The sequence below is a fragment of the Corvus kubaryi genome, unplaced genomic scaffold, assembly GCF_017639235.1.
Source record: "Corvus kubaryi isolate FWS band 111438036 unplaced genomic scaffold, C.kubaryi_AGA036_p1.0 37398, whole genome shotgun sequence".
NCBI classification, from domain to species: domain Eukaryota; kingdom Metazoa; phylum Chordata; class Aves; order Passeriformes; family Corvidae; genus Corvus; species Corvus kubaryi.
Window position 1 is genome coordinate 11,356,810 of NW_024581137.1, and position 16,954 is coordinate 11,373,763.

Consider the following 16,954-nt stretch of genomic DNA (forward strand, 5'->3'; position numbering starts at 1 on the left):
ATTAATATTGAGGAAATTGAGATGGAATTCCATCTCTTCACCAGCTTCACTGTTATGTAAATAATACTACTTATGAATTCTGCATAGCTCCTTTCAAAGACCTCAGAGTTTAACAGGATTGCACTGCCCACTGTAACTCACTTACTGTAAACAATTCCAAAAGAATACAAAAAGGTATAATGAGGCCATGAATAGCAAATTTTAAAGCACTGGAAATTAGATCAGTTAGGCAATTTACAATAATTTGTGTAATGTGAAGGACAGAAGGCTTGAGTGTTTGATCTGGGAGTGTCAGAGGGGTGGCCTCTCAGTTTGATTGTTAAATCCCAGAACGAATGGAGATTGGGTGGGCTCCAAAAGTTAGATGGAATAAGGCAAATATCTGGACTCTCTGAGTGGTGGTAATGACAGATTGGTGAGTTCAGATGTTAATTCTCCTATTTATCTGAAACACCTATTTTTGAAAGGGCTGGACTGCCTGCTGAAAGTACCCATCTCTTCAAGATAACTAGCTTAAACTACACAGATATCTTTTGGGTGGCCACAGCAGCAGTGAGTGACTTTGTGACGAACAGGAAGTTTAAACAGTGGAAAAACAGGGAGAGATAACACCAACCACAGAGTGATTCATTACAGCTGAATGGAAAAAAGATTTTGTAACCTTCTCTAATCTTTTTAAAAAACACTCTGTTAAATGTTATGCACTGGTGTTCTTTTTCACAGTGTGCTTTCTGACCAGTAGATTACTTGACATAATTAGTTTGTAGTAGCTCCACTGGTATGAGGGATGCTCTCTATTCTGGGTGGGGTTTTTTGTGGTGCCTGTGAGGGATAGTGAAATGTCATCTGTTCAGAGGCCTGCTCCTCTTTAAAACCAAAATGTTGGAAGTATAGAAACTATCCAGGCAAGTTTGAGAATGTCACTTGGTGGTTAGGCTACAACTGAGGAAGAAACACATATGAACGCTTGTAAGATGCTTTCTGAGAAGCTGACAAGTGGGCAGATGCAACAGGACACAACGAAGGAAGGGAAGACAGTGTTGATGAATAATCCCACTTGAGTATTCCATGGCACCAAAACCAACAAAAAATATCATGATACCACCAAGTACCACAGTTCTGTTAAACAAGTTTGAAAATAATTATGTCAAAAAGGCTTCTAATGGTGTCACATTTTGAGTCACCTAATATAAATGATTATGATATCAAACATACAAAGCAGTTATTGAAAAATATGTCTAAGTGACTTGAGTTAAAAATTGCATTTTTATAAAATTTCATATTGTTGTGCTCTTCATGTTGTCATAGCTATTGCCTATGCACATACAACATTCTGGACAATAAAATTAGTGTGCCACTTAGTATGACAAAGCTGAAGACTTTTTTCTTTGTGACATTGCAGGAAAAACTACTTGATGAAACAGAAGTAAAATCAAAAGAAATAGTTATGTGGCTGGGTTCCCAGTTGCTGCAGTGCTTGTTACCTTTTTAATTAAAGAACGGGGATCATTAGGTACTTAGAAGAAGGGCAGCTGCATGCTGGACTACAAATAAATCCAGAAATGTTACACACACGCTGCTGCAGATCTGCTGCAGGGCAACAGATATTTCTTCACATATGAAATTATTCTGATGTGTGAGTTCATTGCTAGCTTTCTTCCTCACCAGAGACTCAAACTGTTAGCACCACTTCTGCATTACTTCCAGCAGAATTTATAATGACAAGAATGAAACATTTTAAAATATAGCTGTGAGCTTCCAATTTACATCAATATTACCAAACTGCTCACATTTTCCTTAGACAAATTTTGGGTGTTTCAGCATCTGGTTGATCCAGCCACTCTCCAACCAAAAGCTGGTTAGCTGGATTTTCTCTTTTGTTTTGGATTTTTTCTTTTGTTGCTGTCAGAAGTTGCTTCAAAGGAGATGCAAAGGCAGTTTCTGACATGTCATCGTTATATTGGCAATTTTAGAGTCAGAGATAAGCTGTGTTCCTCTTAGAGTTCTGGTGCAGCCTTGCTGCTCTTGATCAATTTTCACCTTTAGAACAGCACATTTCATTTGCTGTGCAAAGGGAGGGGACACATCTGAGAAACTCATAGCACATTCAGCATCTTTCACAGCGCTGACCCCAGCCATGCCTGACTGAACTGCAAGGACATCTTGCCTTTTTCAGTCTAGGGCATCAATATTATAACAAATAGCCTTGAAAATCTTGACATCCCTTGCACTCACCACTGCCTGTTGTTTCAATGCATAATCACCTGGGGCTGATGCAAATCCTCTCTTGCTTGGCACATGGAGATTATACCAGTCCAAACAAGAGGTTCACCTACAGAATGTGCTTTTGGAGGTGACTGTTGGTGTGGTCTGATGACATAGTCTACCCCACATTAGGATGTCCAAGAATGCTGCCAGGGATGCTCAGCAATCTCTTTCATCCTGACCACCATCACTTCTTTCCCTGTAATAAAAAAATAATCAATCATCACCACCACAAGTAGGTCCGTAGCTGCAGGCTGCTGTATGTGAAAACATGAAGCCAAAGTCAAAGACTGACAGGGCTACTGTGGCATTTCAGTTCCCACTGAGACTTTAATGGTAGATATTTCTCTGAAGCGCTCAAAAAGTTCTGAAATCATTCTTTCTCTGTAATGAAAATTGGGATTTTGTTCTTGCCAGTAAAAACTGTATCAATGTCTTAGTGATATAAGTGCTGTTAATACTTTGTGCCATTTAGTCTCTGCTGGCACCAGCACTCTTACCGTGCAGACCTGCTGACTACTTCCTTCCTGATGGAGAGAACGTGAGGTCCAATACACCCAGCTTGCACCTGTGCTTTGGACGTAGTGAAAATCAGTCTTGCAAAATGTCTGCCTTCCCTGAACACTCAGTGGGGAGTTGTTGGTGTATTAGCACACCATGGGTAAAGCTTCTCCACCTCAGCACACACACCAGCCAAGTAATTTACTGACATCTCCTGCCTTACTCCTTTCCAGATACATGTATCATTTCCGAGATACACCACCTTCACATGCAGAGAATCTCTCCTGGCACTCTGATGGACAGGAAGAGGAAGTCTAAACATTAGAAGTGCATCAGAATAGGACATGAATCATTCCTTGTCCCTTCTTCCCACTGCTGGAACAGAACAATCATGCAGCTAGAAGTGCTCGGGCTGTGGTTCATACTGAGCCAGTCTGGAGGCTGTGCAAGGCAGAACACTGTGATAGCAGTACTGCACACATCCATACCTAATAGTATTAGTCTTCCTCAATATCATTTGGAAACAGACTACTCTCGTAACACTGTTACACAACACAAGAGAGTTTGGCAAGAGAAGAGGAGGAGTTCTCTACAGCTCTGATGGATGGAAATAAGTGAAATTAATCCAGTAAAGAAGTCTGCACTGTTAATTCCTTTGAGAGTCCTGAAAATAATTTTTCTGTGCATTTTTCATGGTGCCCACTGGTTTGTCTGAGGACGTGTAGTAGCATAGCCCCTTCAAGAGCAATAAATCACAGAGTGACAGGATGTTCTCATGGTATTGTGGTGTGGCACACTTACACCTCAGTTTGGAGGTTAATGGGTTCTTTCCTCTGAAAGCTTATACAGATTTGAGGAGGCATTCCCCAGAGCAGCTAACATGGTTGTTTAATGATTGCCAAACTGGGTGCTTGCGTCATTATCAGGTCTATTTAAGATATTTGCCAGTGCCTTTTCTAAATCTGTGTAGAAAAAGTTTCTCAGGTTACCTGAGAAATAACCTGAGGTTATTCTCATGGAGTAATGGTATATTTCAACTTCTTGAAGTCTTACCATATTTTTTTATATGCATTCACATATTTTTCTGACTGGCTAGAATCCATCTCATTTAATTCTCTGAAAGTGTGTTTTGTTGGTTCTGCTAGCTGCTTATACACTCATATTCCCACTGCCCTCCCTCCCAGGAACACATGCCCAACTATGTTCTACTGGCCAGCTGGCAGCAGCTCCTGAAATGCTCCTACTGCAAGGATATTGCTCACCAGAAAATAGAGGCAGAGGCTTACCCTTAGCAGTAAGGAATGGGGGATATTTTCTTCTGGTTTTGCAGGCAGAGTTGATGATCCAAGATTTGCTGGATTGCAGCTGTGTGTAGATTTTATAGGTGGGAAGCCCTGTGGACTCTCTGTTCTGACTTATAAACTCATCAAAACACATCAAGCTCTAGCTTAGCTAGCTATATGCTAGAAGAACGTTTCTAAAGTCCAAGGACTGTGACTTTACAGCCTGATGACTGGCATACCCTGCACCTATGAGGTGCTTAAGTCAGACCACCCCCTTACTCCTCCCTGGCTCCTCAAGTTGTTCCTGCACTGCAATCCCCCAGGCAGAGCATATCTGTGCTCCATGTCTGCATTACAGAGTGACGCTGCTGGGGTGGAAGTGCCTCCATGCCACTTCAGCTGTAGCCTTCTCTGATGGCAGCTGCTCAGGGAAACGTCAGCACATGGAGAATGTTCGGGGTCTGTTACCTGCTGGCAGAAAACTTGAGATGCTTTGATCAGATCCCTGCTGGCTGATGCAGTGTGGGTGTGCAGGAACAAAGGTGAGCTGACAGCATTTTCCCAGGAGCTATTTCATGAGGAGCTCACCACTGCAGAAGTAGGTGTAGAGGATGTATTGCTTTCTTAATAGATTATTATTCTCTCTGATCAGACAAGATCTGATTAAAAAGATTTTATTCCTTCTGATAATCAGAGAAAAGCATTCCTTTTTAATTGAATTCCTTTTCAAGCTCTGTGAGCGCCAGCAGGAGAAAAATTCTAGAAGAAAACTAATGGAATTTGTTATCATTATGCTTAATAATAGAGATATTCTGATTTCAGAGGTGATTTCAGAGGGCAATTCCACTCCTGCAAGGGCAATCCATGGGTTTGGTCTACTAAGACTCTCCTAAAAATGTCTTTAATATCTTCCTAGTATTTCATCTTTCAGCCACCTCCATTTGTCAGAAAGCAATTGTTGCCTATTTTTGACTCCTCAGATTTTGTTTGCATACTTCAGAGACACCTTTTAAGGTGCCTCTTTTGTCTTTTTTTGTCTTTTTGTCTATTTCTCTCTTGCTCTCAACTTCTTTGTAATTTTAAATAATAAACAAGTAGATAGTTATGAGTTACACTATTCCTTCTTTTCTCATTCTCCCTTGCACTGTTTTATCTTGACTTTTAATGGCTTAAGTTTTATGATTGAACTGTTTCTCTTTTATAAAACCTAAGATATTGTTGGTTTTGTTGTCTCAATTTTGCAGACTTCTAAGGGCTCCTTCCTCTATGTGATTCTAATCTTTCTCTAATGCTTCATGAGAAGATACTGCTGTTGTGAGATTATTTTGTAAATTATTCTCATATTTATACAGAGTGTGCTGTCAGAGGAATCCACCACCAAGGCTGTTCAGGTATTTCAACAAAAGTCCCCTGCTTTGGCACAAAGATTATCTTTTGAGTCAGAGGGCTGGGTCCATTCCATATATATGGTATGGGTTTTAGAACAAAGCTTTTGAGTTGAGGTGGTTGCATGGTGGGAACCTTCTCACACTGCAGATGACACGTCTGTGAGCAGACACCAGGCTGAGTAAGAGTTTTTGTTACCCAAATAAACTTTAAAGCCGTATAAATCTTCTGGAAAGTGATTGTAATCACACTGTAACTTTGGTTTAAGGCAATGGTTCTCAAACTTCATACTCTCCAGCTTCCTCCTGCCAGGACTTGACTGGCAACAAATCAAATAAGTCAAGCATTAGGGTAACCAGTAACAGACTAGCTCAAGTCTAGAAACCTGGAAAAATTACACTGAACTTCCTGGTGCTTGGTAAGTTAGTTTTCCCACCCACAAACATAAAACCAGTATTTCACCAAACAGATGGAAAGAAAACAGACAATGAGGAGATGAACCATGTGCCATATGATACCAAACCACTCATCTTTAAAGGGAGTAAGAACTGCTTACAAAGGTATTCTGAACTTCATTCAGGTATTCTGAAGATCCACATGCTAAATCCATGTTTTCAGCTGGGATAGAGTAAATTTCCTTCTTAGTAGCTAATGCAGTGCTGTGTTTTGAATTTTGAATGAAAATAACGTTGATAACACAATGATGGTTTGGGTGTTGCTGAGCAGTGTTTACCTGAAGTCAAGGACTTTTCAGTGTCCCATTCTCTGCCAGGTGCACAAGAAGGTGGGAGGGAGCATGGCCAGGACAGCTGACCTGAAATGGCCAAAGGGACATTCCACAACACAGACTGCCATACTCAGTACGCACATAAGCTGGGGAAAGTTGGCTGAAGTCCTCTGATTGCTGCTGGGGGACAGGCTGGGCACTGATCAGCAGGTGGTGAGGTGAGCAATGTGTTGTGCATCGCTTGTTTTTCTTGGCTTTTATTTCCTTGTCTCCTTCTCTCTCTCTCTCTCCTTTTCATCACAATTATTGTTTTTATTATCATAATTTGTATTATTATAACTATTATTACATTTTATTTTATTTTAATTTTTAAACCATGTTTATCCCAGCCCACAAGTTTTGCCTTTTTTTTTAGTTCACCTCCCCATCCTGCTGGTGAGGGAAGGGGAGGAAGGGGAGGAAGCGGCTGTGCAGTACTTAGTTGCCATCTGGGGCTAAACCACACACACGAAGTAAGTCATTAGATATGATCATTTTTTACAAAGCAAAAGGTGGAACATAAGTTGCACAGAGAAATTTTGTTCATTAGCCTAAAATTTTAAAAAGTTTTAACTTCTGCTGATGTTACTCTTCTCAGGGAGCTGGCGGGTAAAATGTCGAGGGAAGGGGGAAATTTGAGATGAAAAAAAGGCAGTTTTCACATGTCATTTGTCTGCAACTTTACTTCTCCTTTGAAAGGTTCTATGGGCTAGGGGGAAAGAAAAGTGCCTTGTTACAGATAGGAATGTTTTTAGGGTAACTGTAGAAGGTAGCAGTAGAGCTAAAGCAGGAAAGTGCCTGGTGACTGGTGTTGCACAGCCTCTTTTATGGACCAGCACCACCAGCATGAGCCCTGATGTTTCATGTTTTCACAGCAGAGTCAAAGGACAGTGAGAGAGACACCAGGAGCAGGAGATGAGTCCATGAGTCATCTTGGTGCTCCTCATTGCAGAAAAGCCTCTTTCCCAATTTGTTTCTTCATTTGTTTCATCCAGGATACACAAGCCATCACCCACATAGGTTAAGTTTTGGAAAGGGGGCTGGAATGATTATGCCAATGGAAAAACAAAATGTGGAGCTTGTGAAAATTCCCCTTTTCTTCCAGCTTTTTCCTAGTAGGGGGCCTTTTCACCTGCTGGTTTCCATATTGCAACATTTCAGAGGGGGTTTCCACGGATAGAGGATATGAAAATGAGAGAGGAAGAATTGCTACAGGAAGTGGATTTATTAAAAAATGTGGCTGAAGGATTTTTTTATCACATCTTTGAGTAAACTGTAGTGGTGTGCTAATGTAAGATGCGTCACTGGGTTTGATACTTCTGCCAAGCAGAGTATGAAAATAAAGCAGCATGCATTTTATGCTATTTTTTAAGATCATAGAAAGGTTCTACCTTTTCATAGTGGTTTTTAAATTTTGTGGCTCAAAAGATTAATGCAATTTATTTCCAAGGAGTTTTAGAACTTACAAGGTGTTTTGTGAAGCAGTACTATGTCTTGGAAAGCACAGATCAGCTTTCCAAATATTTGAGAGAAATCATGAATGAAAAAATCATCATGCAAGTCAACGCCTTCTAGTCTATCTCCTGCAACCTTCTTTCCTCTGACACATTCATCATCTCCATCCTTGCCTGCCAGGACATAAAAGCAGACAGATGTTTCTAGCACTACTCTCTTGCTAGCATTAAGGCACTGAGAACCCCCAACACATCTTTCCTTGTCAGAAAGAAAATTACTTCGTCTGGAGCCCAGCTTTCCCCTCTTCTGCTGTATGCAAGTCTGCTTGTGTGTTTCTACATGTACCTCGGTGCTCCTGCGTGGTTTTCCATAAATGATTGTAAACAGGAGAGCTCCTGCAGGCAGGGATGCCATCTCAGTCCCAAGAGAGTCGGAAGCTGCAACTCTTTCATCGTGTACAACATCAGCATCCTCTTCCTGAGCTGCGGCTCTTGTCCTGTGATTGTCGGTCTGATCACACAATTGTTGGCTGATGAACAAGATGCTTCTGTACAACTTACGTGATACCCTTTGTGTGACAGCACATGGTCTTGACTTACCATGGATTTAGTATGTGGCTTCTCACTGACAGCTGAAAACAGTGTAGTAAAGAAGGCATGAAGAAATTGTAGGGGGTTTTTTTGCTGGTCTTTTGTAGCTTTGATATTTTTTAAAATTATTTTTTTCATTATTTCTTTGGGTTTAGTTTTGTCTGATATTTATTCTTTGTGCAACAATCATTGCAACAAATGCTGCCCTCCTGTAGCTTTTCTGCAATATTTTCACCCATATGCTTATGGATAAAGCAATTTTCAATTTCTTTCATAGTGTTACCCACATGTAGTTCTGCTCTGTATGCCAGATAGCTGCTCTGTGGCTCATGGTGGCACTCAAAGCCCCAAACTGGAATGTATGTGATAAAAGGCAAGGACTGTACTGTAGTTTTAGGCTTAGGGTTGACACAGGAAAAAAAAAAAGAGGTAGTTATGACAGTATCTGTTATTGTTAAGAGTGTCATTGCTTGAGGGAAGAAGAAAAAAAAGGGAGTGGGAGTGCGTCTTTGTTTATTTCCTAATGCATCTGTTCCTTCTGCTTGTTTGCAGAGGGGCATGTCCATCTGACAACATCATCAGTATGACCTTTCTCTGTGAGGAGGCACAAGTAACAGATGAATCAGAAGGAAGATGTGAATTAAAACCAGATATGTCTCTTGTGCATCACCCTCAGCACTGTTGAAAAGGATATGCTCGAGTCAGGTAGGAACAGGCTACTAGTAGCAGTGTAGCTGTGACAGCAGTGAGCACGACCATTTGTGTGGTAAGAACCACCTATAGCTTTCCATCAAACTAACTTAGGAAGTCAGGAATACAAATGGGATTTTGGTTTTGGTCTGCTTGCCTGCTCTGTTTATACAGAACTTAATGCAGAGAACAACAATGGAAGATACACCTAGAAGTTTGATATTCTTTTCTCCAGAATCTCTGAGGATTTTCCCAGTCTTCGTTGGATAACATTAAAAATGAGTGGGGTGACTAAATGGGTTACAATTTTACATGATCTTTTGATGTGAAAGCAATTATTAACATCTATAATTATCTCCAGAATTACTTGTGTCCTGCAAATGGCATTCAAATCAACATTTTTAACTGTTTTCCAGGGTATGTCATTAGGTAATTCATAGTAAGTAATTGTACCCTGCAATCTGAGCTCAATATTACTGTCCTTTCAGAATTTAGTTCTCAGACCATCCTTCTAAAGAGTGACCATTTTTTATTTTAACCAGTTTTTAAAGTGCTTTAAAGATCTCAGCAGGGGACTGGATATTGAATAGAGCTTATCTCCATCACTTTAATGTGAGTCTTAGATGTAACAACACTGACATCAATGCTTAATCCATTATCCTCTGAATTAAGAGGACCATAGTGAGATCTACACATTGCTCTCCCATTGTCTTGTCTGCCCACAGCCTACCCACTGTGGGACAGAGTGGGAAAGAGAGAAAGCCTTGATGCTGTGCAAGTTCACTCCATTCCAGCCAGAGCTGGTGCTGCATGCAGCCCCATGGCGCCCAGGCAGGGCAAGCAGGGCAGGCCCAGTGCCAGCCAGCAGCCAGTAGTTACCAGCCAGCTGTGATGGGCAACACAGCTTCAGCATCACACCAGGAAGTCAAGGCAGTGGGTCAGGGTTATTTCAGCAAGGTACACAGCCAGGCACAGGTAAAATATGTCAGGCAATAGCAAAGGCAAGGCCATCAAGGCATGATTTGTTCGCATGGCTAAGGACATGCATGTAATTTCCCTTTTTCTCCCCTAGACTTGCACAGCATTATGGTGGACTGATAGATCATCAGCAAACTCACAAGCAAGGTCAGATGACTCAGATCTTTACCGGGTAGGTCACCTTAAAAACATTGGTCAGTGAGAATAGGCAGTGACACAGGACATTTCTTCAAGGAACAGATATTTTATTTAGCCCCAGCAGTACAGTAAGGGAAAAACATTGTACTTGTTGCAAAACCTGCAGCTTTGCCAGTTTTTCTAAAGGCTTTGGTAGATCCAACTTTAAAATCTGTCCCTTCGCACTTCATCTCTCTGATACTGAACTCTAGGTCTACCTGCTGTCTTTGAAAATCATGAGCTGATCAATCTATTGTTTGAGCAGGAGTGGACCTGGTAACCCTAGAGGAAGCCATAAGACCGGGATTCAGATTTCGGGACTTGCTGCTGGACCATGGACACCTCACACTTTTTAAAAGAGGCAGAAAGGATCCTGAAATGATCAGGAGTTTTCAACAAAGTTTTTTTATGGAAATGTCAAGGCAAAAACATTTATTCAGGATTGACAGAGTAGGTGTATGTTCTTTCATTCAAAGAAATGTCATCAATCTGAAGTATTAGTAGCATTACTTTTTAAGTGTACTTTATAATCCTCCCAAATCAAGCTTTAATCCATTTGAACCCAGGGATCATAGCACTTTCTGCAGCAGAGATTGCCAGACAAAAAATTATGGGAACTTACAGGGCTGTGAAGGAGGAAGTGTAGCCTTGTGTAACTCCTAGAAGTCTGGGGTGGGAGAAATCTGGCCTCAAGCTGCTGGGATGCAGCAAACAACAGTGGGGTCTTCAGCAGAAGGGTTAGAGAGTGTCTGCACTGAGCAGAGCAGGAAGAATGAATCATTAAAAAGAACTTTTAAATCATGAAGATAAAACAGATATTTCCAGAACGGATGTGATTCCCAAAGAGTATAATCTCTCTAATGGAGAAAAGATATACTTCGGAACAAATTTGAATATACATGCACAAGAATATGCTGAACTGATTAAGCACTGTTCAGTAAGTTTATTCTAGTTCTGTTACATGTGTAAATGGAAAAAAATATGGCATCTGATAATAAATAGCCAGACAACTGAAAGTGATGAGACATCAAAGGTTTTTGAAGGCTGATAAAATATTTCCCTGTCCTAGAGAGTGTCTGATCCTTCCCCTCAATTGAATTCCAGATCCAGTTATGGAACCCCAGAAACTTTTTTGGCTGCAATGGACCTAAGAAATAACAAGCAGATCTAGTCCTGAGAGATATAAGAGAGTGATATAAGGCAGAAGTTTTGAATCCTGTTCTGCTTTCATTAACTCTAAATATATAATTATCACAATTCAGTGAGCTGCTTGTGGATTTGGAATGACACAAGTAAAGGTGAAGTTGTGATAATGATTAGTTTTCATATAATTTAATTTTATATATGCTTTGTATGAATTATACAAAGGGAGGTTGGACCAGATGACCCACTGTGGTCCTTTCCAACCTGACCCATTCTCTGATTCTGTGACTACTTGTCATTTGAATAGAGTTTATGTCCTTGCTACCTAAAATCTCTAGTACAAATACCCTGTAAAGGAATTTCCTTCTTCCATCTCTTCCCTTCAGTATCACAATAGCCAGAAGAAGTTGTTAGATCTTCAGAAAAGACAACTTATTGGCCGCAGTGGGTTGTGTTTATTTTGAGACACTTCGAGGAAAAAAATATAAAGGAATGGATACTTGTGCTGCAATTGCTAGAGAAGGACAGTTGAGGAAAATCTTAATGAAGCTTCAGGGCATGACACTTGGGTCAAGACTAGAGTAAGACACATGTGTGTGTCTGCCTTTTAGAGAGAAGATAAAAAAGAGTAGATTGTGAAAGAAGAATCTTACTGGTCTGTAAAAACCAAACAAAGTTGTAGACCTGTAGAGACATGCCGTAAACTCACCAGTCCTCCTAGCTCAGGAAAATCCCAACACAGTTTTATTTCTTTCAAAATCCAGTATTGACACGCTGCAGCTGGACTTCCTGGTAGTTCACAGTTCAGTGGGCTATTCCTGCTATGAAGCACAACATATCCAAGCAGCACATTGTTGTTAAAGCTAAAAAAGCCTCATTGTATAGGAGTAGTTTATGGTCTTTATCAAGGTTGTAGTTTTGGATATAATATACTCTGAATATATGATGAGGCATAAAGCAGACTAATGTTACCAAGATGAAGAAGAAACTCTTCGCCTGAGCCCTGAATTCCACATGAGAGTTAATGTCAGGCCAGTACTTCACAGCTACTCTATAGATCACAGTCAGCTGGATTACAGTGAGCACAACACACACTGCCACCAAAATCCCAATCAGGCAGTAGTTTGCCATCACCATGCGAGCCTCTAGTAACTCCCTGTGGAACTGGAAGCATTCGGATGGCTTGTACGGCTTCGAGGTGCCATAGTATGAGAGAAGAACAGGAGCGATCACCAGCGCTCCCACCAGCCAGGCAGCCCCCACCCAGGCTGTAGTGTAGCACTTCCGAAACTCCAGGCGGAGGAGGCGGGTGACGATGATGGCCACGTAAAAGGCGAAGGTGGCATACATGTGCAGGTAGATGATGGCGCTCGCGAGCCGGCATGCAAACGTATCAAATTTCCACTCCCCCAGAACGTAATAGCTGAGGCGGAAAGGGATGCTGAGGAGCAGGAAGGTGTGCAGCACCAGGAGGCTGATGATCATAAGGGTCATCACAGATTGTGATCTCCTTTGAAACAACTGTCGGGACATCATGATGACCCCGAGGGTGCCACCAGCCAGGCTGATGATGTACAGGACTATCAGAACAGCGCGGAGCTTCTCTGAGGAGTCCAGCGGTGTGTCGTTGGACGAATGGTTCTGTTGGGTTATGGAGCTATTAAGCATCATCATAAACTCCTCTTTTGAAGTTTACTGAGAAAGAAAAATAGGAGTTACACGTTTTCTTTGTTACTTCCTTTATTATTAACTGGAATGTCATAGGTTCATGAAGAGACATGGTACTGAATTGTGTCTGAAATTATGTTATCCCATGTAGTATACAACTTTATAACTGTTGTCATATTGCATATGACAGCAGTAACCCATGCCTCTCAGTATTAAAGCCATGTTTTATCTAAGTATGAATGAGATTTTGATTTACTAAACTGCATTCTAGGATTTTGTTTTTCAATTATTTGCCTCTAGGTTCAGCCATTTGAAATAATGAAGACACTGCTTGTTCATAAATTGTGCAAGTTTTATCTGCACTCATGTTATAAAGCTAAAATTGAAGGTGGGAAAATGTTGAAATGTGAAATATTGTAGCTATCGTGTGGCTACTCTATGATGACACCTGATCCACCTTTTTAGCATCTTGCTGGGTGGGTACAGAATACTTTTGAGGTAGCAACAGCTTTTTTCTAGACCTATGGATCAAATTGAAAATAAAGTTCTGCAGATGAAAATTCAGTATCTTCTGGCTTCATCTGCGAGCCTTTTTCCTACAGAAATTCCCTTGAGCTACTCTACTATGAAAAGTGAAGAAAAGCTAAAAATTATTTTAGGAATGATCTTCTGAAAGATATAATTCTTTTGGCACTTGTTGAACATAGCCACATATAGCTGCATTCTTATTTAGACTTAACTCAAGATGCAGCCTTGCATACAGATAGATTTCTGTACAAGTATACACGGATAGTATGCAGGGTAGAGACATACTTTTTCAATGAAATTTATCCTTATATTAAAAAGAGTTTTGAAAGAACAACATCAGAACTGAAAAATTATCTCTTAAAAAACAGCGTCTTCTCTCCTGATTCCTTTAAACTTTGAAATCAGTAACCTTGTTTTAATCAGCAATTCTTAATTCTTTGCACTTATCTGTAAAGTGATAGACTGCAACTGCAAAACATTTTCAGAGGAACTTCTTATTTATGAAGCATCAGGAAAAGCATCTTTAGAAAGTCAAGATTGGTATAAACCTTTCTGTTCACCTCCTTTTAAAATTCATGACCTTATAAATGTTTAGAATTGTTTACCTGTCTAATATTACAAGACAAGCACAAGAAATTTCCCAGAAACTTTGCTATACCAAAAATTTTACAAACCAATTAATTTTCCAATGTATATTTTTAATATTTCAAAGTGGCTTTGAGAATGTACAAGTTTTAGTTGTTCTAAACAGCATAATTACAGTTTAATGCCAACATTTCATATCACTTGGAAATAGATTACAATTTTTTCACTATTCATAGCAATAAAATATTTGAATTTTACCTTTTAATCTCTTGGTTTTTGACTTCAAATGTGCTATTTCATGCAGCTGTAGCATTCGTCATACATAAGCAGAGTGAAAAAAACAGCCTTTGACCTGTTTGACCAAGATAGCTGAGGGTTTTCTCAGCCCACACACAGGAAGGAACAAGCCTTTCTTTTTGCTTCACTGTGACAGCAATCTCATACGTGCAACTTCTAATGTCCTTTTCATCGTGCAGAGAGAACCACTGGAAAAGCTGCTGAGCTGTCAGGGATGCTGAGCATCAGTGTGCTGGGACAGGTAGAACAAACCCACAGATCTAGTCAGGACTATCTCTGACCACAATTTGGTCAGTCTTAAAGCCCAGATGGGCAGTGATTACCTGAGCTGTACAACTACCACCTGTTACTGGGATTTGGGAAAGAAATGTGCACCTGAGCAGAGGTTTTTTTCCTTATACACACACTTTTCCCCAAACTTGCTTTATGTCTAATAATTAAGCTAAATGTTCCAAAATAACAAAGGGTCTAGCAGAGTTAAAGGGATTTCACTCTAACATGTTATTGGATCATCAAGAACTCAGAGGAGATTTCTCACTGTTTAAATATTATAAGTAAAACAAGCCATATGCATATGTGAAAAGCAACTTAAGAGTTCCTGCTGTTAAAAAAAGATGTAGAGAAGCCAGTGGGCCTTGGAAATTATTCCTGAACCAAAAGCATGAATGCAGGCCTCGAAACGTATCATTAGTACCTGGCAGCTCCCTAAAAAGAGGAAGACTTTGAGTCACATCTTTTGTAGAGACATTCAAAAGCAGCTTCTTGACCAAAAATTAAACAGAAAAATGTTAGTCCAGTTTATTTTTCAACTACAGTTCTAGATTTCACTTGGAGTCATCCCTACTCAAACACGATAGGCAGCACATAAGGTTTTGTGAGCAATAACATAAAAACAGTATTTCAGCAGGGCTGAACTAGCATTGCTCCTGCCATCAGTCAGCCACCTTCTGCTGTGGATGAGAGGATGGTTCCCTTTGAGAGGCATCTCTCCTATTAAGAACAGTGTTAGGAAGAACAAGATGTGAAAGAGAGCTACTAGAACTAAATAAACACAAAACTTAGAAAAATGAAAAGTCAGAAAGAGAAACAGGAAACTCTCAGGGTGAGCAAGAATGTGGAAACAGCAGTCTGGGAGACATTCTCAGCATAATTCCTGAAAGCTTTGAGAGAGCAGTTACCATTTCATCTAGACCAGGATTCAGAGTGGCCGGGATGCCCATTTTGGGCAGTGCAAATATTTGTGGGCTTGGGGTAGAAGAAATGTGTGATTGTTCCATCAGAGCACTGCTGGAGAACAGCTACCTGGGTAATGGTACTCACCAGGTGTGGTTCCAGCATCACTTAATCCCACATAAGGACAGGCTGCTGCCCGACCCTGTAGTGGTGGTGGTTGGATGGCAAAATGATCAGCTGGTTCTGCAAAAATGCACAGGAAGGTAATGAACAGCCTGGGTGTCAAACACTGATGGTTTTCATGAAACTACAGCCACAGCCTCTGGGTGAAGCAGGAAATGGCTGCTGCCTTCTCCACAGAGCTTGAACCACCAAGTAATAAAATCAGAACAGACATGAAGAAATTGCATTCCTCAAGTAGCTGCTATATGACAGCCAGCACTCCAGAGAGTGCTGAATCAGACTCTGAGATCAAGAGCTTGGTGCACTGTTACCTTCTTGAGTCCAGTCTGAGCTCTTTGGATGTAAAGTGAGGCCAAAACCCAGCAAAGATGTTGCATGGATAATTCTCTTGTCACCTTGGGGACAGTGCTGTTGGCTGGCACCAAAACTGCAGAAGGTCAGAAACGGAACTTCTCCACTGGTGTTTTCATACTTCTCAGACTCTTCTTCCTTGAAACCTTCCTTGAAGCTTGTATGTTAATGCTGTTCAGTGTGCTAACCTTGTATCTTCATGTTCTTCTGATAAATAAAAGAAAAATTTAAAAAAATCACTCCACTCAGCTCTGTAATCTAGGTTTTAGTTTTTAGGTTAGTTTGTTATTTGAGTACAAGAGGAAATTGAACCAGCACATAGCTTATCTTGACCAATGGTGAGCATAAAGATTGAAAGAGGAATGCTTCTATACACGACAGAGATCCAGGTCAAGATTAGAATTACAAATAGATTTTAAGGAAGGAAGAAACTGGGCATGTCTGATTCAACACTGGGGTAAACAGAAGACAAAGGAGAAGAGTGAAGGTTTCAATTACTGAGAAGGAAAAATTAAACAGAAGAAGAAGAAGAAGTAGCAGTTGAGAGAAGAGAAACAAGGCCTGTTGGATGTTCGAGGTGGGATGATTCTCTGTGGAAGTGTCACTGCTGGTGCCCATGAATGGGTGTAGAAGACTTCCTCTAAGCAGAGACTAGGTCCACAGTAGAACTCTAACTTCTCCATTTCATGTCTGCATGATTGCCTCTGCTTCTGTGTCAGTTTACAAACATATTATCTTTTCTGGTCAGTATAATAGCAACCAAGGTTTTACATGTGATTTCAAGAGCTCCTTTCTGCTTGGAACAGGCGTAAAACTGTCCTGCCTTTTGTGACTGGGTAGATTTTCAGTTTTAGCTACTTCCAAACTAGGGTGATAACAACTGATAATTTAAATGATTTATTAATATTAACCCTCTATTGCTAGCTGCTTACAAG

At 40.5% G+C, this 16,954-nt stretch overlaps 1 protein-coding gene across 1 annotated transcript; it reads right to left on the reverse strand.

Annotated features, from left to right (window-relative positions):
- Positions 1-10,154: 10,154 nt before the first annotated feature.
- LOC121671998 (probable G-protein coupled receptor 141) lies at positions 10,155-14,515 on the reverse strand. The gene is made up of 2 exons (XM_042044384.1): positions 14,274-14,515; positions 10,155-12,929 (listed from the first exon to the last, which is right to left on the reverse strand). Exon 2 carries the CDS (start codon positions 12,906-12,908, stop codon positions 12,039-12,041), a length of 870 nt encoding a protein of 289 aa, XP_041900318.1. The 5' UTR covers positions 12,909-12,929; positions 14,274-14,515; the 3' UTR covers positions 10,155-12,038.
- Positions 14,516-16,954: the final 2,439 nt, after the last annotated feature.